Source organism: Choloepus didactylus, chromosome 8 (assembly GCF_015220235.1).
Source record: "Choloepus didactylus isolate mChoDid1 chromosome 8, mChoDid1.pri, whole genome shotgun sequence".
NCBI classification, from domain to species: Eukaryota; Metazoa; Chordata; class Mammalia; order Pilosa; family Megalonychidae; genus Choloepus; species Choloepus didactylus.
In genome coordinates, this window is record NC_051314.1 from 132305608 (window position 1) to 132332411 (window position 26804).

A 26804-nucleotide genomic window follows, 5' to 3' on the forward strand; every position below is an offset into this window, starting at 1 on the left:
ACTTAGAAGACACATCATAATGCCATTAATAAATATCCCTATGCACAGCATGCACTGGCCGAAAGTCTGCAGTGGTCCACAGAAAAAGGAGATTGAAAGTTCTAGGAATGTCAAGCAATCCTGTGGAAGGAGGAGGGGTCCAGCTGGCCCTAAGAGAAGTAGGAACATTCCAGTAATGGGACCCTAGAGGCCAGAATGGAATTGGGGAGGCAGGGAGGTGACTTCTCAACTTGAACGGTGATATTGGGAGAAGGCCACACCAAAAATTCAGAGATCTTTGAAAGATTCAAGCAGAGAAGTTTGGGCCCAATTAGCTAAGAATCGGGAACCCCTAAAATTTCTCGAGGAGGGAAGTGATAGGATCAGAGAGAGATTCTGAAAAGTTATGGCACTGTCTCTTCCTCAGAAACTCCTTCACCCATTGAGGGAAAGAAAAACCCCGCTCGGAGGAGGGAAATCCCGGGTCTGCAGCCCTGCATTCTCCCTCTCCAGGTCTCTGATCCTGGGATGTTGAAGAGCCCCTCCCCTGTAATTTACCCTTCATGCTGCCGTATCCTTTGGCTCGGCAGCCCTGCCTGCTATAACAAGAAGTTAAGCGCAGAATTACATGGGCAGCCCTCTGATGGGGATTTGGGCTGATCTCTCTAGATCTAGTCTGAGACCATAATCTGAAATAAGCATCTCACGCACAGGCTGAGCGCTAACAGGGCGACAGCAGAGCATTTGTCTTAGAGTGTTTACGAGCTCCTGTCTTCTCCAGCTGGTCCAGACTCGGCTTCATGTTAACATGCCCAAATGGCTGATACAGGGCAGAAGCGCTGAGCAGCAGGGGGATACAGAGGCGGAACAACTCCCGGGGTGTCAAGATAGCAAAGAGAGCCTATCAATAAGAACACGTTTAGATGCAAGTCCCAGAAAACTCAACCTGGGAGGGTTTCAACAATTGGGAAATTTTGTCTCACAGAAAAAAAGCTCCAAATAAGGATGGCTCCACAGTTGAGTCATTCACTGGCTTGACAAGTTTATCCAAGACCCAGTTCTTTCTTCCTTTTCTCTCTGCCACCCTCAGCATGTGGCTTTTGCCCTCAACTAGCAGCCCTCATGCTCCAAAGAGGCTTGCCATAATCCAGACGTCATATCCGGACATTTGGGTAACCAGCTAAAGAAGAGATTGTATTGCTTTCATGCATGTATGCCTCTCTGTGTTTTAATCAATGAGGAATCTTGCCCATGGACACCCCAGAAATTTCCCTTCAATGCACATTGGCTAGGGTTGGGTCACTTGCCGCTTGCTAAGCACATAGATGGAGGAGAGAAATGGGATAACCTCAGCTGGGTTAGGCTAGTGGTTGGTTGCAGCCAACGGTTCTCTCCCAGGGTGGTGACAGGTATGACTAGGAATGGGAAGAGAAGATGGGAATCCATACTGCAGTCAACTGCAGCCACGTGTCCACGTGCCATCAACAGCATGCCAGGCTCCCTGGGCCAGCTAGGATCTAGGTGGCAAATGCTTGCTTAAAATTGCTAGAATTAGCACAAAAGTCAGCATTCAGTGAAGCCTCAACAATGCCCCAGTGTCCTTCTTATTCTGATAAAGGTGCCAAGTAAGGGGCCCCTGGAATAGTTGAGGGGTGAGCCAGGGGAGTCCAGCTCTCTCTATAACCATGAACAATGGAAAAATGTTGTGTTTGGTGTCCTGGCTCTACTGCTTACAAGCCATATGACTTTGCAAAGGATTATGTAGCCTCTTTGACTGGGTTCCTCATGTATGTGGAGATGGTAGAGATGGTGGTAGAGATGGTGGTGGAGATGATGGTGGTGTTGGTGGAGGTCAAGGTGGAGATGGTGGTAGAGATGGTGGTGAAGATGGTGGTGTTGGTGGAGGTGGAGGTGGAGATGGTGGTAGAGATGGAGGTGGAGATGGTGGTGTTGGTGGAAGTGGAGATGGTAATAGAGATGGTGGTGGAGATGATGGTGGTGCTAGTGGAGGTGGAGGTGGAGATGGTGGTAGAGATGGTGGTGAAGATGGCGGTGTTGGTGGAGGTGGAGGTGGAGATGGTGGTAGAGATGGTGGTGGAGATGATGGTGGTGCTAGTGGAGGTGGAGATGGTGGTAGCGGTGGTGGTGGTGGAGGTAAAAGTGGTCAAGGTGAGGAGGAGGAAAAGGCAGTGGGAGGAGGAGGAGTAAGAGAAGGAGAAAAGGACCTACTCTTCACAGGGTGGTTGTGAAACTCAACATCAAATGTATGAGAGAGACAGGGGTCTGTAAACTGTAAAGTGCTATCCAGTGAGCCTTTGCTATGGTGATTATCACATAGCTAGCAAACCTCCTAAATCATGGGCCACGTGTGGGTCAACTCCTCAAACAAAGGTGGGCATTTAGTAGAGAGTTTGAGGCCACTGCTGTACCTTCCCTCCATTTGGGAAGTTACATGGTAGCCTACAGGTCACTAAGCAAATGTCCCACTGGCCCCAGAAGTAATTCAGGCCTGAATGGTAACATCTGTCACCCCCTGCCCTCCATTAGCCCCGAAGGAAGAGGTAATGTCCAGGAGCCAGGCTGAGCTCCTTGGAGAGGAAGGGGCAGGCGCCACTGACTGCCAGCGGCGCAGTGAGAGGTCAGGCAACCTTCAAAGGAAATGGCTGAAGAGGTTGAGCCTCCCTCTTAGAGGACAGTAGGCTGAGCCACCCCTGGGTGGAGGGGAGCAGGTGGAGCGGGAGCACCTGCCTTGGACAGGAGCCTGGCCCGTGTGACATTTTGGGCCTCAGATGCAGGCAGTCATGTATCAAAGGCTGATTGTTTCCTCTCTGCTGTTCACATTCCAGATGCCAGGTAGAGAACTCAGAAGGGCCTGCCTTGTGGGGTTGACAGTTAGAGAGACACAGCCTAGAAAGAGACTGCAGGGAGGTACAAAGACGGTGTCTCAGGAAGTCGCTGCTCATCTGCAGGACTTGCCTGCAAGAGGTCAGCACAGGCCACGTTTCTGGGTCAGGACCGGGGAAGCAGAGGGCCCCAGAGAAGCGAGCAGGACCCAAGACAGCCTGCGTGGTGGTCTGTGGGTCTGAGCCCCAGAGCTGACGGGCTGGGGCTGCTGAGGCAGGGCAGCCCCCGGAGAAGAAGACAAACTTGCCAGAAATTAGCAAGCAGCTAAGTTGTTTCAACTTAGCATCACAGGCAAGGACAGAGAAATAGATCGTTCAAGGAGTAGTTGTGTTTTCAGCTGAGCTACTGTAAAAACAGTGAAACTAGTTTTCTACTTACCTAGCCTGGATAATTGTCACTTGCCTTTGGTGAAGAGGTGAATGGTTCTTTTTGAGGCTGCTTTACTCTTAGGCTGTAAAATGGTTTGTCCTGTCCCTTCTTCCTTTGAGAGAATGTTCTGAGTGTTAAGGTGAGGCTGTCTGAACCACGGGGAGTCTTCTAAATAAGGCTTCTACATAAGGCCCTCGGGAAGGACCTGTCCTTACAAAACTTGAAATCCAAGCAGTGGTCTCCAGCACCTCCACTCCCCACCCAGCCCCTTTCTGCCCACTTGAGGTGCCTGCAGTCTCTGTCCTGCAGAAGGCGATGCTTTCAATCTCCTGATGAATCAGTCCCTGTTAAGGTAGTAGCTGGTTCAGGTTTAACCTTGACCATGGGTGTTTCTGATGGAGACCCTAAAAGGCTAGAAAACCTTTAAGATCCAAAGGAATGCTTCTGAAGGGCTGAATTTCAGGTGCCATTGGAGTCCCCAGTAAGGAGGGGAATTTTAGATCTAGTTCCCTGCTGTCCACCCTTCAATCATATCCTTGAGGTGGCCCTTTCCCTGCCTGTGTGGCTCCCACTGGGCACAGCAGTCCAGGGTTACGGTCAGCCCAGGAACAGAGACAGCTGTGCTGCAGCAGAAGGTCACCAGTCCAGCTGTCCCCGAGGCGTCATCACAGGTCCCCTCACTTCTGTGTAACAAGGGGGTTGGCACATGTATCCTCCCCTGGCTGAAATTCCAGCTGCTTATATCCTACAAGTCCAGGAATGGCATGAGAGGGCAGTGCAGCATGTAGCATGGGGCAGGGTAGACCCTCTGGATGTACTTGTGGCTGATGCACTGAATGAGTAAAGGAGACAAGAGCCAGAGTGTGGTTCTTAAAGTTTCCTTGTCTCCTTTGGTTAGCAAACAGGCAGGAGGCTGTATTTAGAGGTCAACTTGAGAGGTGCTTAAATTATGAAACAATTTGGAATACAAGGTGCTGCTTGACGTATTATTATTGTGTTTATTGTCTTTGTACCTTGTACTGAGATGGAAAATTGTCTAACCGGGCTTATCAATTCCATTTGGTGTAGAATTCTTGGCAGCTTCAATAAATACACTTGAATCAATTGAAGTTGGAAAACATACACAGGCTCTCTGGGTATGAATTTCCATGCCCTAGGTCTGTTACGTAGCAGATATAAACCTTTTGGTGTTCAACACAGACTTGCCTCACTCCACCCTGCACATGTGGGCTGCAGAAACACACATACGTGAGCAGATGCATCAGTCATCCCATGATTGCTCTTGACCTAGGAGCCCTACCCCGGCCTGGCTTCTGCTCACAAGGAGCCTGTGTTCCCCTAAACACAGATATCAATAATCTTCTTAATGAAGGGTATTTTTTATGATGAAATTGATTTGTATTTCTTGTGATCCTCAGAATGATAAGAACAAAGCAGAGGAACTCTTTGTTCTTTCCATGTCCTGGAATCTAATTGTGCCTTAGGAGAACTGCACTCTAGCCAGGAATCAGCATCCTCACTTCCCATAGAATTTTGGAGGGACGTTGGAAGTCTCCACTTTGGAAATGGTGTCCCAACTTAAATATAAACAAAAACTAAAAAGAGCAATAGCTCGCTCTTCCCAAATAAACTCTTATGCAGAACTCTGCATATGAAGCAGATAAAAGTATCCCAGACCGATCAAGAAGAGGCAGCTGCTTCTGTGTCATGTGCATGCTCTGTCCACACCCCTGGACTCTACTCAACTTGTGTCAGACCCTGGGATGACTTGGAATGTGGGTTAAAGCACTGCTGCTCTGGTTCAAAGGGGTACAGGGCCAAAGCCCCACCTGTCCAGCCTTCCCCTACCTGTAACTGCTCCTAAAGCAGCTCTGTGGATGCCTTTTTTAAAAGGCATTTTAAGAATGCCTAATTGGTCCTTTTACAGATGAGTAAACAGACTTAGAAAAATTAAGTGACATGCCCAGAGAAACACAGTCAGTTGGTTCCAGAATCAAGATTATTACCAGCCAAAGATTATTGTCCTCTGGAAGCTATCATGTCATTGCAAAGGTAGGCTATGTATACGTGAAAAGATAAATGGAAAATTAAGATAGCACGCTGTTCTAGTTTGCTAATGCTGCCGGGATGCAAAATACCAGAAATGGATTGGCTTTTATAAAAGGGGGTTTATTTGGTTACACAGTTACAGTCTTAAGGCCATAAAGTGTCCAAGGTAACACATCAGCAATTGGGTACCTTCACTGGAGGATGGCCAATGGTGTCTGGAAAACCTCTGTTAGCTGGGAAGGCACATGGCCAGCATCTGCTCCAGAGTTCTGGTTTCAAAATGGCTTTCTCCCAGGTTGTTTCTCTCTAGGCTGCAGTTCCTCAAAAATATCACCCTCAGTTGCTCTTGGGGTGTTTGTCCTCTCTTAGCTTCTCCAGAGCAAGAGTCTGCTTTCAACAGCCATCTTCAAACTGTCTGTCATCTGCAGCTCCTCTCTCAGCTTCTGTGCATTCTTCAAAGTGTCCCTCTTGGCTGTAGCAAGTTCACTCCTTCTGTCTGAGCCCATATAGTGCTCTAGTAAATTAATCAAGGCCCATGCTGAAAGGGCAGGGCCACACCTCCATGGAAATTATCCAGTCAGGGTTATCACCCACAGCTGGGTGGGCTGCATTTCCATGGAAACAACCTAATCCAAATGTTCCAACTTAATCCCCACTAATTTGTCTGCCCCACAAGATTGCATCAAAAAATATGGCTTTTTCTGGGGGACGTAATACATTCAAACCAGCACACGCGCTCATTGGTGTCTACTTAACTCCACAAGTTTTTAGAAGACCTCATGACTCCTGAGAACTGGGGCTTGCTCTCCACTGATTTCTTCTAAGTATTTTAGACCAGGTACATCTATGGGCCCCAGGTTGCCAGTGGTACTCCTGGAAAATGAGCAGGGAGAGAGGAAATAAAGGGAGAAGAAGATGGAGATGCTTCCTTGCTGCAGTTGCATGGTCATCCTCTCTTCCGAAGCTTTTCAAACCCCTTCCCCAGCCCTTGAGATTGGAAAGTTCAAACCTTGACACAGAACAGTCGGCATGGGAATCTTAGTCCATTCCAGGTTGGTTTCCAAAGTTTCCCAGTTCCCAGGGTCACAGAAAGGGCCGGGTTACCGAATATTCAGTGTATCTCAGGGAGCCCTGTGACCACTCAGGACTCAGGAGGGCACCCGGATCCTCTTACCTGCGAGCCCAGGGGTGAGGAGGGCATATGTAATTTTGTGCCCATGCCCGTTTGTGTCTACACATGACCCGAGGAACCCACAGGATCAAGGAGGCAGGAGAAGGGTCTTTGACAAACTTTTGTTCTCCACTCCATTTCTACTTACCCTTTGATGCTTCAGTGGCAGTGCCACCCATATTTTGCAAGACTCAGCCCAGTTGTGTCACTCATTTAAATTTCCTTGGAATTAATTCTGGACAGGTGGGATCAGAGGAATTCACAAGGCTTTTCTCAGCAGCTGGTGAGCGCAATGACTGTTCCAGACCCTTCAGCATCCAGCAGCTGCCTCTAGGGATTCTTGTTCAGGCCCCTTCTAACTGGCTCCCTGGACGCTTTTCAACTCTATCTCAGATACATAAACAACTTTCAGGGAGTCTGAATCCAGTTGTGCTTTGGGGATAAGAAGAACCAGTGAAAAAGTTTGCTCTGACACCCTGGGAGGCAAGATGAGGATGAGATGAATGAACCTTTGGAACAAGAGTCAGAAATCTGGCCTCTGGTCCTCAACATGTACTTCCTGGCCTCAGAATCTCATCAGTTTTCTAATATCTCAAGAAAGGAGGTTAATTAGAAAATCTTTATGATTCCTTCTCTCTCTTGGACTCCATGGTTTTATGCAAGAGATAGATCATGCCTAGGAGATAAATTCTCATGGTATGAAAAGGCCTTCCTGGGGATAAAGTTTCCGTTGGGATGTTCCTTGTTGAATTGGGAGCTCCAGGATTCCACCTCAGCTCTTCTTCTTTCTTTACTCTGTACACTGTCCCAGGGAAACCTCATTTCCTCTGCTCCTGTAAGTTGATCTCTCTGCTGAGCTCCACCCCTGTACATCCAACCACCACTATCTCCATTTCAATGTCCTGTAAGTGCCTCAAGTCCATTATGTCCATAACTGATGTCTGCATCTTCCTCCAAAACCCTTCGTTCTCTTCTGGAAGTTCCTCAATTCAGTGAGAAGCATCACCATCCATCTAGTCACCCAAACTAGTAACCTCAGGGAGGGGGGTGGACATCTCTCACTGCCCCTTCCCTCAACCTCCATGTGCAACCAGAATCCAGAGTACATCCCTTGTATCGCTCAAATTCACCTACTTCTTGCCAATCCCACCATCTCTACTTTGGCTCAAACCCCCAAGACCTTTTGCCGGATTGCCGCCCCTACTCTCTCCATCCCTTATGCTCACCATCTATTCTCCACGCCAGCGCCAAAGTGTGGTGCATGTCTCGTAACAATTCCAAGTGCCCGGGCATGACCACAAAGCCCCTCCTCTCCTTCCCCTTGCCCGCCTCTCCAACCCTGCTCCTCACAGCCTTCACTCCAGCCAGATCAAGTGTTTGCATTTCCTGAAGCTCCCACACTTTCCTTGTCCTTAACTCTCCCTCCACTGGCACATGCTTGACACCCCCTGCCCCCACCTTCTTCACCTGGACAATTCTTCATCTTTCCAGAGCCACCTCAGCTCTCCTGACCTTTGGGAAGTCCTTCCATAGCTTGCCTCCAGAACACCACTCACCCACTGTACTGAATCATCTATTTGTCCCCCACTGAGATCCTGGAGGTCAGTTTCTGAGCCTTTTTTCTCAAAGCCCCAGCACCCATAACACTGCGAGTCTACAGTAGGTGTTTAATGGATGTTTGAGGGCATGAATCACCATCATGCCAGGTGGGTCCTACACATATGGACTGGGATGTAGGACAGATGTCATGTGGCCTGGGTTAGGGAATGGTCTTTATTGGGAAACTTACAAAGGCCAAAGGTCAACAAGAGAAGAGATTCCCCATGCCCCCATCTCACAGAGGCATACAGGTCAGGGAGCCTCATTCCAGTGGAGGGGCCCTCCTTCTTCCCCTGGCTTCTCTTTTCAGAGGCCGAGCAAGGCAAAGCAGCCCTGTCGATGAGGGAATGAACAGACGGCTTGGTGCCAAGCAGTCTGATATGGTGCCAAGCAGTCTGATAGGGGGTGCCATCTTCCCAAAATACAGGGCCCTCAGAGCCTGTGGGACATTGCTGTTCTCCCTGGTGGGGAGAGGAAACCACAGGTCAGTGGGACTCTGAGCTTGGGTGCAACCTCTCCCAGAAAGCTCACTGTCTACATAACCCAAAGGGAGATCCAGGGCCATTTTCTGACAATCCTACTGGTTGTACCACAGTGATAATGAATGAATGACTAAATGAATAGATGGATGGACAGACAAGTGGATGGGTGGATGGATGGATGGAAGAGTAAAAGCTACTAGCCCCTGTGTGAATACATGAAAGCACCTGACACCTAATGGATCCCCAACTTGTATTTTGATTCCCTTTCCTTTCTGCCCTTCTCATCCCATCTCCAACTTTGTGAACTTCCATGGAAGTTGCTGAGGGGTACAGAAGGAGGCGCTAAAAGTGAAAGCTCTGAACCATAAAGGGGTGGAGGTGAGAAGACCGTGACCGAGCAGTTGTTCGAAAGCTTCTCCCCTCCTGCCTTTCCCCAGCCTCCCTCGGGTTGCATTGGGTCCTTTCATAACACATTTCCCCTTTCAATACTGCCCTGATGTTCATGTATAACCTCCTATCACCTAGTTTTAAAAGGTTCAAGGCTCCCACGCATGGTGATTTGTTCCTGGGTCATGATCCCAAGGCCACTGTGTCCCTAGATCAATGTGACGATGCTGTATGTGTAAGAAGTGAAGGCCGAGTCTCCCTTGGAGATGCAGGTTAAATCAGAGCCCTCCCTTCCCTTCTCGCTGTTGCTGCCTGATTTCAGCCTTCACTGCCACATGGACCAGTGGTTCTTAAAACTTCAGGGTACCTCAGAAACACCTGGAAATTGTTCTAATGCACATTTCCAGTGCTATACCCAGAGAATCTACTTCAGGAGGTCTGGGTGGAGCCCAGAATTCTGCGTTTTTTAAATTTGCATCCTCAAACTGTCTTTAACACAGAGCTGGACCCAGTGAGGCCAGCACTCACCAAACCTAGGGAATCAGAAAGACTGAACGGGCATGCCAGGGCATGGTTGAGCTAACCTCTCTCTGCAAAGCCTCCCACCAGGCTCCCAGTGTCCTGGCTTCTTGCACACCCTCCCAGCAGGCTAGGCTGCAGAAGGCGTGCCCTCCAGGTGATAGCCCCTCTCCAGAATGTGGGTGAGACCCAGTGGTCTTTGGGGGTTCTGCTTGACCCTGCAGAGGATGGGAAAATGCATCTGGGGGCCCTGAGCCTAGTGCCTCCTGGAGGCTGTGGACAGGCCTGCCCTGCTTGGAGGCTCTGCGTTCAAATGCAGTGGGGACTGAGATTTTCTGGCTCCAGTGAGAGATGGCTGAGGCTCCTGCAGAGGCAAGCAGTGGAGCATGAAGGCATCTAGGCCACCTGCGCCTGGTGGGGGCCATTAGGCTCTGCACTGGGAATGGGTTGTGGGAGAAAGCAATTAGTGGCAAAGGAAGCAAGTGAATCAGCACAGACTTTGCTTGCTCTAATTGAGTCAACGAGTTAGTCCTGCTAAGTGTATGCACCCAGGGACGGGCTGACTCTGGAAATGCATAGCCCTTCTTAAAGGTGGCAGGGGAGGGAAAACTGCCTTTGTCCCCTTGGGAAGACGGATGGAACTTTTCCACTCACTGCCACCACCCCCATGCCTGCCTCCATCCTCGAAGTGCAGATTTTCAATGCTGACTTGGTCTACGTCATTGAACAAAGAGAGCTTTGTTTTCTCAAGAAAGAGAGAGAGTACAAATTTCCAGGTCAGTGTATGTGAGCAGGTGGCCCCAATGTTATGGCTGCTGTTAAGAGATCTTCAATGTCTTGATTGTTTTTGCTGCGGCATTTTAGTTGTCATTTTGAGAGAATTCAGTACACTCCCCAAGACCGTGGCCATTATCCTCAGGGTTTGTCACCTCAAAATTGTGGCACAGTTTCCCTGTGGTTCTGTCTTGCCTCCTCTCTCCTCCGACTTGGCATCTTCAGATTGGGTCATTATGAGTTCTCATCTGGGAGACACAATAAAAGCTTAACTGATTAAAATAATATGTTTCGGTGCTTGCTTGTGATTTCATAGCTAGTGTTGATATGGGTGGTGAGAAATAAGGGTGTATTATTATTAATGGTTTGTTTTCATTCTTTAAACACCTTTGGACTTTTTATTCATGTTTTTATTTTCTAAGAATCTGCTTAAATGTTATAACTGGAACATTGAATGGAGAAGGGAAACTGGAGTCAAATGGGTCTCCAGTGATTCCCTGTGGTTCCTGGACTTTGTATGAACATTGATTGCTACATATTATTCCATCATATACCTTTGAACCAAATATTTGTCTGTGAAGCCATAAAATTCATTCTTACCATGTTCCCATTAGCCATGTTTTCATATACAGGGAAATTTTGTATATTACAGCTAGAAAGCATCCAAGAAATTAACACCGCTTCACCATTTTACATTGGAAGGACCTGAGATGAAATAAATTCAAAAAACTTTCTTCCGGTCCAAAAAAAAAAACAAGTTTCAGAAAATGTGTAATTTCTCCAGCACCCCAACATTTGCATTTTAAAAGGGGACTTATGATGGTGGAAAAAACCTTTAATACTCAGTAGATTGGGCTTATGGTGGTGGAACAGGCAGTGGCATTCCTACTTTGGCTTAGGGGTCCCAGCCTGTGACCCCCTCGATCCTGCCACAGATGGGGCCACATTTGCCATTTACTTGTGAGATGTGATGGTCAGAACTTCCCAAATCCCCAAACTAATGATTTTGTTTGTCTCTCTCTTCTATTTTTGTTTCCTAGGAACGAGTGGAATATCTCTTTCTCATTATTTTTACTGTGGAAGCATTTTTAAAAGTAATAGCCTATGGACTTCTTTTTCACCCCAATGCTTACCTCCGCAACGGTTGGAATTTACTAGATTTTATAATTGTGGTTGTAGGGTAAGTATAAGTTCCTTTCTCTCCTTTGTCTCCCCCCAAAGGTATCCCTACCTTCCACCAATACATACCTCTTTTTTCTTCTTTATTTATACCTCTTCTTGATTTGATCATAAAGCACTGAGCTTTGGGTAAGAGGAGAGGATCTGTTAAAAATCACTTGGAATTCAGACTTTCTCCAAAGAGAGGGAGGAGTTGTTACCAAAGAGCACTGTCCTCCTCCCTGCCACTGCTCACATGCACACGTGCACACACGCACGCACACACACACAGAATTGACTCTGAAAGCTTCTGGTGCAACCCAGGGCCCCCTCTACAGCTGACGACATTCCTTCTCAGGAAGGCCTTTTGTTTCATCTCCACCCACATCTGGCCCAGCAGCTTCTCTGGCTATTTCCCTGCTGTATCACTGAGTAAATTCAGTTCAGCTCACCCATGAGCAGGTGGTCCATGGAGGGGGGGGGCACACAGGAGGTTCATAGGATGCTCGTGCCTAATGCCCTGCATTCCACCCCCACCCCTACAGGGAGTCTTGTCCTATGGCCCCAAGGAACCAGGCTGCTAAAGACCAGTGGGTGACGGGAAACAGGGAACTATGGAAGATTACGGTGATGGGTGACCGAACCCAGACCAAACACCCCTTCCCCCCAATATCCTGCTCCACTTTAATATAGGATGAAGCAGTTATCATAAGCTTAAAAAAAAAAAGCAATATAAGGAATTTCAGTTTATCAAAAGATAAGATTTAAAAGTGATGAACTCCTTATTAAGAGATTAGTAACTTTGAAAAATGATTCTCCGTAAAATGTTCATACCCAACAGGCCTGCCGACGTGTGCCATGCAAAATATAATTTATTAAAACACGTTTGATGAAGAAGTTCCGACAGCTTATCCATTTCACTTCCAGGGAGAGCTGGCTTGTCTGAGCTGATCTGTTGTGAGCCTGGGCAGTGGATATGGAGCGACCACCGGATGTTCCCTCCTCCGGTCCCTGCAGGCCTCAGTGTCACTGTCACTGTGTCGTTAGACTCTCTTCCTGGGGGCCTGTTGTCTGTCAGTCCTTTCGTGCCATCCCAGGCAAGCCCAGGCCACTGTGCACTTCTCCAGAGCACGCCCTGTTCATTTTCTTTACTGCAGGAAATGACACAGGAGCAAATCAAGACCAGGTGGAAATTATTTCCTTGTCTCTGGCCATCTGGACGACTTATTAGGGTTGTTTGGAACAGTTGTAGGGTTTTTTCTTTGTTGTCCTCTTTAGCCTGGCCGATGAATGACGCACTTTGGCCGCTTTAACATCATAGATATTCGGGTGACATGAGGGCCACTAAAGTTATTAGAGCCATTAGCCAGGTCTAAATCTGGCTCCAGGGGATGCAGGATGAGGATGCAGCTCCGTGAGAGACCCCACTGCTTCAGCCCAGGCTAGGATAAACAGAGAGCAACTAAACAAAGGCCTGGAGATATCTAAGGAAGCCAAAGCAAAGGTCTTTAGGGTGGGTTGCTCCAAATGCCCTCGAACCCTTTTTAGACCCAGCATCTTTCCCAAGGCCCAGGTCTCTTGGGCACTCTCACACATAAGCAGAAAAGAGCCTCAGGAAGGAGAGTGGAGGCTTCTGGGACCTATAGAGAGACAAGGGTGACTTGCAGGGATGGGTTTTGTTCAACTGAAGAGCTGATCTCCTCGTGTTTACAGAGCAAGTTGGGATTGAGGAGATGTGCTCTCCCCACCCCACCCTCCATTCATGGCCTTATCTAAGGTGCTGGGGGATGGAAACAACAAACACAGGGCAGGCAGCAAGCAGGAGCCCTGGAAGGGCAGCCTTGGATGGATGCCTTGCTGCTCAGTTGTACAGGAAGCATCCGGCCCAGGCCCAGTGACCCAGCTCATCTGCACCTGGTTTGGCCCTGGCTTCATCCCTTAGGCTGTGACTCCTCCCAGTGACAGGAGGGAGGCAGGCTTTTCAGATTCCAGTTACCCCTTCCCTGGAGCCCAACCGTGAGGCTAATGAAGAGAGGGGGACACCCAGACTTGGCATGCCTCCAGAGGATTCCTCTGGTTGGCTTTTTAAGCCACAGAGATTATGAACCTAGTGCTTGTTCATCTTGTGGTTCACTGTGACCCTTTGGGTTTTTTTCCCTCATTGATCTCATGCTAAGCATATTTGGCAGCTGGTTTCTCTTCTTCATGGGTGTTGATCCTACAGGCTCGCCATCCAGTCTAAATCTCAGCCCATTTTTCTAGCTAGAAAAATGACCCTCCCAAAGCAGGTGAAACTTACCATCTCTCTTCAGCTGTGCCTCTTTTTCCTGCCCTCTTTGCTTCCCTTGTCTTCCTTGGGAAATAGCTGCTTTCCTTGGCCCCTTCCCTGTGGCTGCTTAAGGGGAGGTTTCTTCTGCCTCCTGCAAATCACAGGGGAGTCTCACTTGCCCGGGGCAGATGTGGGCTTGCCCTTCTGCTGACTGAGCCCCTCTTTTGTCCCTGGCTGACCATTCTTATGGCATATGACAAGAGGCATTTCCCTCCTACGGTGGAAGAGTGTCCTTGGTAGAAGGAGAAGGCTGGATTGTTGAGTGAGTGCAGAAAGGAATTGAGAGGCCTCTATAAGCTACCCCACCTCCACCCCCAGGATCAAGGAATCCTCAGCAGATCCAGCTGCTCTGGAGGGTCTACTGCAGCCTCACAGGCTTTTGTTACATCCCTAACTCCCCATCCCTCTCCTTCCCTTGCAAAAGCTCGCATATCCAGCTACAGAACTGCCAATCGCACCTCTTAGAGAAGTCCCCCAAGCCAAGCATCCCCATCAAAATCCAGCCCTTGGGGACACGTAAGCACAAAGCAGTGGTTTTGCCTGTACACCTCTTGGAACCATTCTTGAATTTTGTACCCCTGCAAAATTAAAAGCAGACACGTAATAAGAAGTCTGTATCAAGTTGGGAGAGGGCTTGGAAGAGAAGAAAGTTGTCTCCATCTCTGTTCCCTCCACCAAATAAAATTTTATGAACATCTTGTACTCCGATAAGCTATTGCTTTCTTCCAGGAAATTTGAGGAACCGAGTCTGGTTTGGATTTGGAACGTTGTTTGACAAACTGCAAACTGGTCTCCATTTCCCAAGGTTTCAGTGATCTAGGTTCAGTGGAAAGAACATTTCTCCCGTTGAAAAAGGAGACCAGTCTCCCCACTTCTGGCAACTTCTGCCTGGGATTCAAGGCATCGCCAACCAATACATGAAACCATCAAGTTGCCAACCTGAAGTGAAAGAATCTAGAGCTGAGAGAGGCTATTACCTGGCCAGGGCTGTCAAACTTTTTTAGCTGCAAGAACCCATTGTTCAAACAAAGTTTTACTCAGAGGTGCAATACATAAAACAGATAAAAGGCAAGCCACTCTATTCATTAAATCTGGGGTGGGGGAGCCAGAACCCTACCCACTCAGCTCTAACCTAGCTGCCGAAAAGTCCCCAAGGGGTTCCATGGAGCATAGTTTGAAAATCCATAACCTAGATCCATTCCCTCATCAATGGGCTTTACCTGGCTCTGAGCTCCTACAATACTAAGCCCCCAGCTGCAGCCCCCACCGCACCCCACCCCCATCCCTGTTTCTAGATCCATTTCTCTGGGGCATGAATCATTTAAGAGCGGCAAGCCTATTCCTCAAGGGCCAAAGTTCCCTGATTCCTCCATGGTTATTCCACATCAAACTTCCAAAATCCCCTTTCCCTTTCACATTGTTAGCTGATGATCTTGCTGCTTGTTTCCTAGAGAAAATAGAATCAATCAAGAGAGAACTTTGGCACTTTCCCCAGTGACATCTGTACCCCTATAAAGTACCTTCCTACTGAACCGTGATAAACTGCCCCTGCCCCTACCCAAGGCCAGCCCCCCGCGATGGGTACCAGATCTCACCTGTGCCTCCTGAAAGGCTCCATCCTTCCAGTAACTGTTCCCTTGCATTCTGCATCATCAAATTCTGTTTCTGCTAGATGACTTCCATTACATATAAGAATGCAATAGCGTCTCCCATTTAGAAACAAACAAAACTCTCTTGAGCTCACGCCCCCCTCCAGTAACCACCTTTTTTCCTCTACTCACATTTAAAGCAAAATCCCTCAAAAAAAAAAAAAAAATGTGTATATAGTATCATCTGTCACATGTGACTTTTGAGCTAACCTGAATTGAGGGATCAGTAAGTGTAAAATATACACCAGATACGCCCCCATCTACCTGCTCCGTTCCAGCCACACTGACCTCCTTTGGTCCCGTGCTCAGCCTGCTCCTCCTCGGGGCCTGGAACAGTCTCCCCAGAGAGCGCCACGGCTCACCCCTTCACTGTCTCTAGGTCTCTGCTCTAATGTCGCCCAAGGAGAGAGCCCCTTCCCTGGCCTCCCACCCTGTCTCTCCAGATTCCCCTTCTAACATTTGATGCACATATTGACTGATTATCTGATTCATTGTCCATCTCGCCACTAACATGTAAACTCCACGAGGGTGAGGACTTTGTCTCTTCGGTGGACAAAGGGTCTGGACCAGTGCCGGGCCCACAGCAGGTGTCCGTGCTTGTTGTAGGAATGAATATACAAGCCCAGGCACAATGTGGTAGAGCTGAAATTTCCACATCTCAGTGACTTGCCTTATGTGGGGTTTTGATTCTTCTTGAAACTTATTCATTGAGCCATTCAATCCTTCATTAATTGTTCAACATATATTTCACAAGCATCTGTTATGTGCCTGGCACAAAGTGGGATCATTTAGTTGTGTCCAGGAGCAAATCAAAGGGGCAGTGTCGTTGGGAGGGAGGAGGTGGGCAGGGAGGAGAGAGTATGTGTGTCCTGGCACCCATGGGAGGGGACCCTAGGACACCATGGAGGGTGGCAGAGGGGATCACAGAGAGCCGGGGACACTGATGGCCAACTCTACCTGCTCTACACCTTGTCCAGGGCCTGCCCAGCTCGCTGAGCGCCAGGTGTGTTCTCACATCTGTACGAAGGCAAAGGGCCTGCCAGACCTCTCGGGGGCATGGTGACCCCTTGGCATGGGCAACCCCCACTCTGAGAGAGCGTCACACTCACAGTTACCTGTGGACCCTCCCTTACACACACCTGTGGCACTCGCTCCCGGCTGGCGGACCTGCCATCCCTGCTGTTCCAGCTCCTACCTGCAGAGAGTTCAGAGCCCCAGCTGGACAGCGAAACACTAACGTGACCGCTCCTTCCCTCTTTCCTCTCTTTCAGGCTTTTTAGTGCAATTTTAGAACAAGCAACCAAAGCAGACGGGGCCAACGCCCTCGGAGGGAAAGGGGCTGGCTTTGACGTGAAGGCGCTGAGGGCTTTCCGAGTGCTGCGTCCCCTGCGGCTGGTGTCCGGGGTCCCCAGTAAGTAGAGCCGTTATTCTTGTTTTCCGTTAACTTGTCACTGTCCTCCGCCTACCCACACCGGATCGCCGAGAGCGCTTTGCAAAAGGGCCGAGGCTATATAAACGGAGGTTTTTAAATGAGTCCCTTTGCTCTAAAGAACCCAACTCTGCCGTGAGTACATTAAAACTCACTGTGGCCCCTGCTCCTGTAAACACCCAGTAAAACTTCACGCCAGTCACCTGGCCAACAGCGAGGCAGAGAAAACAGTTGTGGCCACTGAGCAACCTCCTGCAAGGCCCTGGGGCTGGGAATTTAAATACCTCTGTAGCAGGAGGGCCAGGTGAACTCAGACACCTAGTCTCCAAGCCTCACAGTGTATTATATGCAATGAGATTGCCTCTACTTTCTGTATTTTTCCAAAATAAAAAATAATAGCAATCAGAAAAGCACCAGTGAACAATCTACAAGTGCTGTTTTGCCATTCACCCAGCCCGGTCCTTTCGTGTCATACGGGGTGTCCCTGGCTCCAGCACCCTGTTTATGGGCACACTTCCCGTCATTGTGAGAACTGGTTTTGCCCAAGGAGCAGGTTGCTCTGCTCTCTCAATCAGGCAGACGGCTTCTTTGGAGAGACATCCCCTGTCACACTGTGAAGCACATAGACGTCTCCCCCTCCATCGTTCCTCCAGAAGCCCGTCCTGTTGCCAATGAGCACACTAGACTGGGGCACCCGGCATCAGCTTGTGCAAACCCCAGCCCAAGGAGCTGCTTTAGGAGAACTCCTCCCTCAACCCCTCCTTGCTCGCTTTGAGCTGTATGAGAACAACCCTGGGCTTGTTTTCTGAGGATTCACACTTTCATGTCAGCCTCATTGGATCTCCATTGACTCCAGGCCTAGAAGGTACCTAAAACTGAGCTGGAACCAGACTAGCTTGGAAATGGGTGGGGCGGGTGGAGGTCCAGGAGAAGAAAGAGGTCCTCAGAACACACAGCCTCCCCTACCTGGACCACCTGGTTGCCCCTGTGCTGCTGGGCGATCTCTCTTACAGGCATAACTCCTCAGAAGTGTGGGATCTTCCATCAATCCCTTTTGCCCCTGGAAATTGAGACTAAATATTGTGAAAAGGTCTTCCCAAAGTAACTTAATTAACTAGCAGCAGAGCCAGAGCTAGAACCAGGTCTCCTGACTTTCAGACCAGCTTTCTTCCTGACAGCACCACATCACGACCTCTTTTAAAGAATTAAGTGGTTCTGTAACTCAGATCAGCTAAGACTTTTACATGTACAGCCTGTCTCCCCGATTACATTATAAGCCTTTGAAGCCTGGACTCAGACCTTATCTGGTTCCTGATTCCTGCATAATGCCTACAGGGTCTTCCCAAATGTAGGGGAATTTGCTGAATAAAGAAGGTAGGCGTAGTTTTTTTTGTTTTGGCCCCCGGGGCAAAGCCCGTGGCATCTCTTCTTTTCAGGAGCACATCTAAAGCAGACTTTCTCTACTTGGCTTTTACTATTTGTGGGCATGAGGGACAGAAACAGTATAGGAACAGCCATAGCCAAATTCCCCTTTGCAAAGCCTAAATTATCTAGGTTTTCTGGGTCAATTGCCAAAACTCAATAGACAGGAATCGGGTTGGGTGAGAGGGACTTTGAACAGAGTTTATGATGGTAACAGCCAATGTATCAGTGGTGGAAACTATGAATTAATTCCCAACTTCCAAGAAGATCATGGGGGCTAATAGGAGTAGAGACGTACACTGTACCTTCAAAGAAGCATTGCAAGGGAAAAGAGGGGACAGATAATTACGAACAAATAATACAATAATGAATCTTACCCCACCATGAATGTATTTATTAGGGGCCTCCAGTTTCATTGTGGTGTGTGCTGGGGCATCATAAAGAATAAACATGGTCCTTTCACTTGAGGAACTTGGCAATTTAATAAAAGCATGTATCGGTCTGTTTCTGCTGCAGAACAAACAATCCCAAGTGCTCAGTGACTTAACAACAACAAACGTTCTTACCTGGCTCAGGTTACATGAGGCCCACAGGTCAGCTGCAGCCCTCCTGGGCTCAGCTGGGCTCTGGGCTTGACCAGACTCTGAGTGCTATCTCATGCCAGAACCCAGGTTGAACGAGCAGTCACTGCGTCGTCAGCCACATTGTTCTCATGGCAGAAGGCAAAGCTCAAAAGGGAGTCCTAGGGTGACACCACTCAAGCATACCTAAAGCTTATGCTAGCATGTGACTTATATCACACCCATTCACATTCCATGGGCCAAAGCAAATCACATGGGTAAGCTCAAAGAGATGTACACTGTACCTACAGAGAAGCATTGCAAGGGTGAAGAGGGGACAGATAACTGTGAACAAATAATACAGTCCACCATGAAGAGATTGCGGAGATTGTTTTCAGCAGAAATAGTTACTGTAATTACTCTAGTACAGCGATTCTTAGAGATGCATATGATGGAAAGCCACTCAGAACTCAGTGCATTGACAGGGAGGATTAGATTGGAAAGAGTAGCTAGGGTCCCATTAAAGAAAAAACTTCCTGAAGAACGTGTTTGTCTCTATCTGCTTTTGAATAATGGTAGAACCATATTGTGGTGGTCAGAAAGAGGTAACCCCTTGGAATTCTCTCATCAAGAAGATAAGGACATGATGGAACACCTCAAATGTCATTAATGAGGATAACACAGATGGTTTTGCATTTGTTGCAGCTCATGCACAGGACCAACAATGGTGTCTTGTTTTCTGTGGGCCATCAATAAAAAGAAGGTGGCTCCTCTTGGAGGTGAAAGAAACGACTTATTCAGTCCTTCACTCTTTCTCACTGGAATAGGATCTGTGCAGCATTTTATTACTATTTTTTGTGGTAGGATATATACAACATAAAAGTTGCCATTTTAACCACTTTTAAGTATACAATTCAGTGATGTTAATTCTATTCATAATGTTGTGCGACCATCACCACTCTGTATTTCTAAAACTTTGTCATCACTCCACACGGAAACTCTGTACCCTTTAAGCAAGCACTCCCCATTACTTCCTCCCCTCATTCCCTGGTGAGTTCAGATCTACCTTCTATCTCTATGAATTGCCTATTCTGGATATCTCATATAAATAGTCAAGCAATATTTGTCCTTCTGCAACTGTCTACTTATACTCAGCATAGTGTTTTCAAAGTCCATCCATGTTGTAACCTATATCAGAACTTCATTCCTTTTTATGGCTGAATAATATACCACTGTATGGATATAGCACATTTTGCTTATCTGTTCATCTGTTGATGGACACTTGGGTTGTTTCCACCATTTGGCTATTGTAAATATGTCCTTATGAACTTTAGTGTACAAGTATCTGTTTGGATCCCTGTTTTCAGTTCCTTGAGGTATGTATCTAGGACTGGAATTGCTGAACCATATAGTAATTCTATGTTTCACTTTTTGAGGAATGACCAAACTATTTTCCACAGCAGCTGCGCCGTTTTACATTCCCACCAGTAAATCATGAGGGTTCCATATCTCTACATACTCACCAACACTTGTTTTTTTCCATTTTTATTTGTTTGTTTCGTTTTGTTTTGTTTTTGATAATAGCCATCCTAGTGGATGTGAGGGGTATCTCATTGTAGTTTTGATTTGCATTTCCCTAATGATGTTGTGCATCTTTTTATGTTCTTATTGGCCGTTTATATATCTTCTTTAAAGTAATGTCTACTCAAGTCTTTTGCCCATTTTTCAATTGGGTAGTTTATCTTTTTGTTGTTGAGTTGTAGGAGCCCTTTATATTTTTTGCATATTAAGCCATTATCAGATATATGATTTCCAATTATTTTCTCCCATTCTTTAAGTTGTCTTTTCACTTTGTTGATAATGTCCTTTGATGCACAAGAAGTTTTGAATTTTGATGAAGTCCAATTTATCTATTTTATCTTTTGTTGCTTGTGCCTTTGGTGTCATATCTAAGAAACCATGGCCAAATCCAAGGTTGTGAGTATTTATCCCTATGCTTTCTTCTAATAGTTTCATGGTTTTAGCACTTACGTTTAGGTCATTGATCCAGTTTGAGTTAATTTTTGTTTATGGTGTGAGGTAGGAGTCCAACTTCATTCTTTTGCATGTTGTTCCAGCACCATTTGTTAAAGAGAATATTCTTTCCCCATTCAATGGACTTGGCACCCTCATCGAAAATCAATTGACTTTGTGGCTTTTTGAAATAGTGGCATATGTAGACTAAGGAAAATAAGTGCACTCTACTAGTTCAGTTGCCATTGTCTAGAAAAATGTCAACAGTATCTTCTACAACTGCAAACCTAGACAGATTTCTCCTCCTTCCATTTTGTTATAACTTTAGGTTGCCTCCTTTTGTATTTTGGCAAAACTTTTTAAGAGAGTTCTGTTCTCTCCAATTCATGTCCTCCCGTTTTCTCTTGAACCCACTCCCATCATGCTTTCTCCCTGACCGAGATCTCCAATGATTTCACATTACTAAAGACAGTGGTGAGAGAACCTAAGATGGCGGCTAGGTGAGACAGGGCAAAAAAACACCTCCGTGAAAAATACTAGATAAAAACCAGAAAGTGACCCAGAATACAGGTTTCAGTGATGCACCGGCTGGGCAAGGTCTGCTAGAACCACAGGGGCCGTACACGTGGTGAAAACGGGAGTCTGCATTCTGAAACGAGTGAGTAAGCCGGCTGAAAGACCCAAGACCCGCGGCCATGCTGCGGTGTGGGGAAGCCAGGGGTTGACGTTTGGAGACGGACTGGTTCTTTAAAAAAAAAAAAAAAAAAAAAGGGAAAAACCCAGGAGCGGCTGCAGTTGTGACAGTGGAAACACAGCAGGAGCGGGCTGAGCCGGCCTCTCGGTGTCTGGCGTGGAGGATAGCCCGCTGCAGATTCCCTCAGGGCCAGGGGAGTGAAGGGGAGAGCCGGACGGAGAAAGAAACCCTGCTGCTTGCCCGGGGCTGTGCCCACAGCCCAGAGCCGTGCCAGTTGTCCCGGAGCTGGGAAGGAGGAACTGTGTGAGGAGAGGGGAGGGGTGGAGACTCCCCGTTCAGCCATCTTTGCATCAGGCTGAGAGCGCCCCTGCACGGCCCGGCGGCCCAGGGCTTCCCTTGAGGGATGGCGCGCACTTGTGACATAGCACAGCCTTCCCTCAGCAGAGGTCCTGGAAGATCACAGCTGAGAAGGGGGGCCCGCTCGGAAAACCCAGGGACGCCCGCTCGGAAAACCCAGGGACGCTACATCAATGCCGGTGGTTTGTGGGTCAGCGACAGAGAGAGTTTGGGGCAGAACTGAAATGAAGGCTCAGACTCTTGCAGCGGCCTTGAATCTCCGGGAACACCTGGGGGGTTTGACTATTAAAGCTGCCCTGCCTCCCTGACCACCCAGACACGTGCCCCACATTCAGGGCAGACGGCTCCAGCAACACACCCAAACTGAGTTCACCAACTGAACCCCACAAGAATCATTTCCCCATACACCACAAGGACAAAGTTGAGGAGAACTGACTTGAGGGGTATAGGTGACTTGCAGACACCATCTGCTGGTTAGTTAGAGAAAGTGTATGCCACCAACTTGTATTTCTGAAAAATTAGATTGGTAATTTTTTTTACAACTTGAAAGAACCCTATCAAGCATAGCAAATGCCAAGAGGCCAAAAACAACAGAAAATCTTAATGCATATGATAAAACCAGATGATATGGAGAACTCAATTCCAAACACCCAAATCAAAATATCAGAAGAGACCCAGTACTTGGCACAATTAATCAAAGAACTACAATCGAGGAATGAAAACACAGCAAAGGATATAAAGGACATGAAGAAGACCCTAGAAGAGCATAAAGAAGACATTGCAAGAGTAAATAAAAAAGTAGAAGATGTTATGGAAATAAAAGAAACTGTTGGCCAAATTAAAAAGACTCTGGATACTCATAATACAAGATTAGAGGAAGTTGAACAACAACTCAGTGTCCTAGAGGACCACAGAACAGAAAATGAGAGAAAAAAAGAAAGAATGGAGAAAAAAATTGAAAAAATCGAAATGGATCTCAGGGATGCGATAGATAAAACGTCCAAACTTAAGACTCATTGGTGTCCCAGAAGGGGAAGAGACTGGTAAGTCTAGAAAGAGTATTCAAAGAAATTGTTCGGGAAAACTTCCCCAACCTTCTACACAATATAAATACACAAAGCACAAATGCCCAGTGAACACCAAATAGAATAAATCCAAATAAATCCACTCTGAGACATACTCTGATCAGACTCTCAAATACTGAAGAGAAGGAGCAAGTTCTGAAAGCAGCAAGAGAAAAGCAATTCACCACATACAAAGGAAACAACATAAGACTAAGTAGTGACTACTCAGCAGCCACCATGGAGGCGAGAAGGCAGTGGCATGACATATTTAAAATTCTGAGAGAGAAAAATTTCCAACCAAGAATACTTTATCCGGCAAAACTCTCCTTCAAATTTGAGGGAGAGCTTAAATTTTTCACAGATAAACAAATGCTGAGAGAGTTTGCCAATAAAGACAGTGGTCAGTTCTCCAGTGCCATTTTACCTGATCTATCTGCAACATTTGACACAGTTGATTGTCACTTGTCTTTGAAACACTATTGTCATTTGACTTCTGGAACATTGTTCTTTCTTAGTTCTGCCCTTACTTCACTTGCTCTCCCATTTCAGAATCCTTTGATGATTTCCCCTCATCTTCTCATTCTCTTAATGTTGGGGACCTCCAGGGCTCAATCTGTGGACTTCTTTATCTACACTCATGATACACATGATCACATGATAACTCATCCCTGGTTATCATGTCCAGTCTCATGGCATTACATATCATCTTTATGTCTTCCGATAACTACCAACTGCATGCCAACAGTCCAAACCTCTCCTCTAAAATCCAGACTTGCACACCGAACTGCCTTCTCCATTCCTTTCATTGCTATGCAATGGGATCTTGAACTTAGCATGTCCGTCACTGAACGCTCAATCTTTCCAAAGTCCTTCCTATTTCAGTGCATATCAGTCCATCCTGATAGCTGCTCAGGTCAAAAATCTTTTGACTCATTTCTTTCCTCTCACCCTTTGCATTCAGTCTACCAGAAAATCCTATCAGCTGTTCCTTCAAAATATATCCAAAACTTGACTCTTAACCACCTCCACGTCCACCCCAGTGCCAGCCACCATCATCTCTCACCTGGGTTACTGCAGTAGCATCCTACCAGGATTCTCTGTTTCCACCCTCGTCCTGGCAGCAGCCTAGTCCTGACACAGCATCCAGCATGTTCTCTTAAAATACAAGTCAGATCATGTCATTGCCCCGCTTGGAACCCCCCAAGGCTGCCCAAACTCACTCTGAGCGAGAGCCAAGTCTTTTAGGCCCTATGTGATCTCACCCTCTGTCCTCTCTGACCTCATCTCCCACATCCTTGACCTCTCTCCCTCCTCACAGCCTCAGCGGCCTCCTCGCGATTCCTGCAGCTCCAAGCTCACTTCCATGTAGAGCCTTTGCACTTGCTATGCCTTCTGTCTGGAATGCCCTTCACCCAGATATCCACATGGCAAATCCTCGCACCTCGAGTCCCTGCTGAGATGTCATTTTACTAGAGAGGCTTCCCCTCACCACCCTGTTTCAGCCCCGTCACGCTCCCCAGTCCCCCTCCCTGCCTTAGTTAGCCTATACTGCTTACCTTCTGCCATACTATATGTTTACTTGTTCATTTGTTTGTTACACCTCACCTTACTAGAAGGTAATCTCTGTGAGGGCAAGTTTTTGCTTGTTTCATTCCCCATTGCATCCTCAGCATCTTCAACAATGCCAGATACATATTCATAGAATGAAAGGATATTGTGACACGGATCCCTTCATAGCCAAGCAGTTGTACTGCAAACCACAGTGCCTGAGAACTAAGCAGCTCGCTAAAACAACATTAATGCTAAAGGCCTTCCATTGTAAACCTGCCTCCAAAGGGTTTTCACTTCTTATTTGGTCCTCATGACAATTCTATGATATTAGGTAGGATGTTATTTCTTCTAACAATAGGTTTTTTGGGTGGTTTATGGGATCTGCAACTCTAAGTCAAGAGTGGTAAGGGCCTAAGAGTCTGCCATTGTTTTTTAAATGCCCATATGTTTATTAAATGCCAGTGAAGTCTCATGATCACCGATTATGAGGGAGAGACATGAGTGTGAGAGTACAAGTACGTGAGTCATTTATTAATTCATTCAACAAAATTTACTGAGTACCTACCTTATGTAAGAAATTTGGCTAGCCATTGTAGCAGGTACAGAGAAGAGTCACAAGTTAAGCGTGTTCTCAGAGAGCTTGAAGTCTAGTAGAAAAGTGTTCATAAAAACAATGTTATAGAATAAAAATTAAAGAGTCAAAAAGGAAGTTTAGAAAAGAGGAGATAACTTCCATGAGAAGTGTGCTTTTGAGGACCCCATACTTTGAGGAGTGATAGGGGTGAGGTAGACAATCTGGAGAGCTTCTTGGAGGAGGTGGCATTTGGGGTGGCTCTTGAAGGATAACCAAGGAAGGGCATTCCTGGAAATTGTGAAATGGAAGGAAGGAGAATGGCAATGTCCTTGGAGATATACACAAAATCTGTTAGACTCGGGAGTTGATTACATTATGGATATAAAAATTATACTGACTCCTTCTATGAAAATCTATGTGACTGGAAGTTTTGATCATTTTGCATCGTAGAGAGTCTTCCACCATAAAGGAAGTCAGTTCCCACTGCTTGTGAGGCTTCCACTCTCCCGCAGCAGAAGTGCTTTGAAGGATGCATATTGTACCAAAGGATAAACCATATGGAACAAGAAACATTGTATAATAAACGTGAACAAGAAACATTGTATAATAAACGTGAACAATAAACATGGAGAGTTGTGTTTAAATATGTGCAAGGTATACGAAAGGAGTACGTTTCTTAGTGGAGCAGTTAAGTGAGGGGTTATTTTATACTTTCTGCATAATCTCATATGCCCCCCTGGAGAAGACTTCTCAGGGATGGGTTAATCAAAGGGAGCAGGCAGGTGGAGGTGCAAAAGTGCCTTTTACACTCATGGGGTCTTTGACAAAAGCTCGGAACAGCCCGAGCTGGATCTGATGGTGATGGAGATTGAGCAGTCGTGGCCATGCAAGCCCAGCCCCAGGCTTGGGAAGCACCATCCATTCACCAACAGCATCCACTGAGCACATGCTTTGAGCCAAGCACTAATTCAGGCACTGAGGACACAGAGACAAACAGGGCATATGCCCAACTGTCCAGAGATGTGAATGCTTCAAAGCTTTGGGCAGGATATTATTTTTCCTAGGATGTGAACTTTATAAAATTAGCTCTTTTAAGATGTCTCTTTTCTCAGTTAACAGTTATATCAGGAAGTACATAGAATAGAAGACAGCTTGCCATTAAATAAGGGTTTGCTTCAGTTAGCAATTCTTCAGTGGAAAGGGATCAAACTTTTTCTTCCTATTTTTTTTTCCTTGCTCAGGTTAGAACTGTTTTCTGAAAACAAATCAGCACCAATTGACCGACAAATACCCGTTGAAGTGGATAGGATTTAGAAGGCGTATAATGTTTTGATCATAAGCCTTTGAATCAAGCCTGGCTTCTACCACTTACTCTCTCAGTGACCTTGGGGAAGTTACTAAGTGTCTCTGTGCCTCAGTTTCCTTATCTGTAAAATGGGGATAACAACAGAACTTACTTCATATCTTGTCAGAAAGACCAAATGAGTTAATCCACACAATGCACTTAAACCGTGCCTTGCTTGGAGTAAATGCTTAGGAAGTGTTCGCTGTTACCGTGCATTGCATTATATTAGGTTGCCTTATGTTGCATTGCATTATGTTACAGTGTTACATTGGCATATTAGTTAATATTAGTTAATATTAATATGTTACATTATTTTATATTAAAATAATTATGTTATTTTAATTACATTACATTATATTATTAGGGATGTAAAATAGAAATATATGACAAGTCCAGTATCAAGACAAAACAGATGCTTTAAAAGCC

General features: G+C 46.6%; 1 protein-coding gene across 3 annotated transcripts in view; it reads left to right on the forward strand.

Moving 5' to 3' along the window:
* The window catches only part of CACNA1C (calcium voltage-gated channel subunit alpha1 C), a 647070-nt gene that overhangs the window by 400672 nt on the left and 219594 nt on the right, over positions 1-26804 (forward strand). For all 3 annotated transcript variants that reach the window (XM_037846263.1, XM_037846264.1, XM_037846262.1), the window contains exons 4-5: positions 11274-11413; positions 16641-16780. In XM_037846263.1, coding sequence (XP_037702191.1) covers positions 11274-11413; positions 16641-16780 — 280 coding nt within the window. The remainder of the gene's footprint in view (positions 1-11273; positions 11414-16640; positions 16781-26804) is intronic.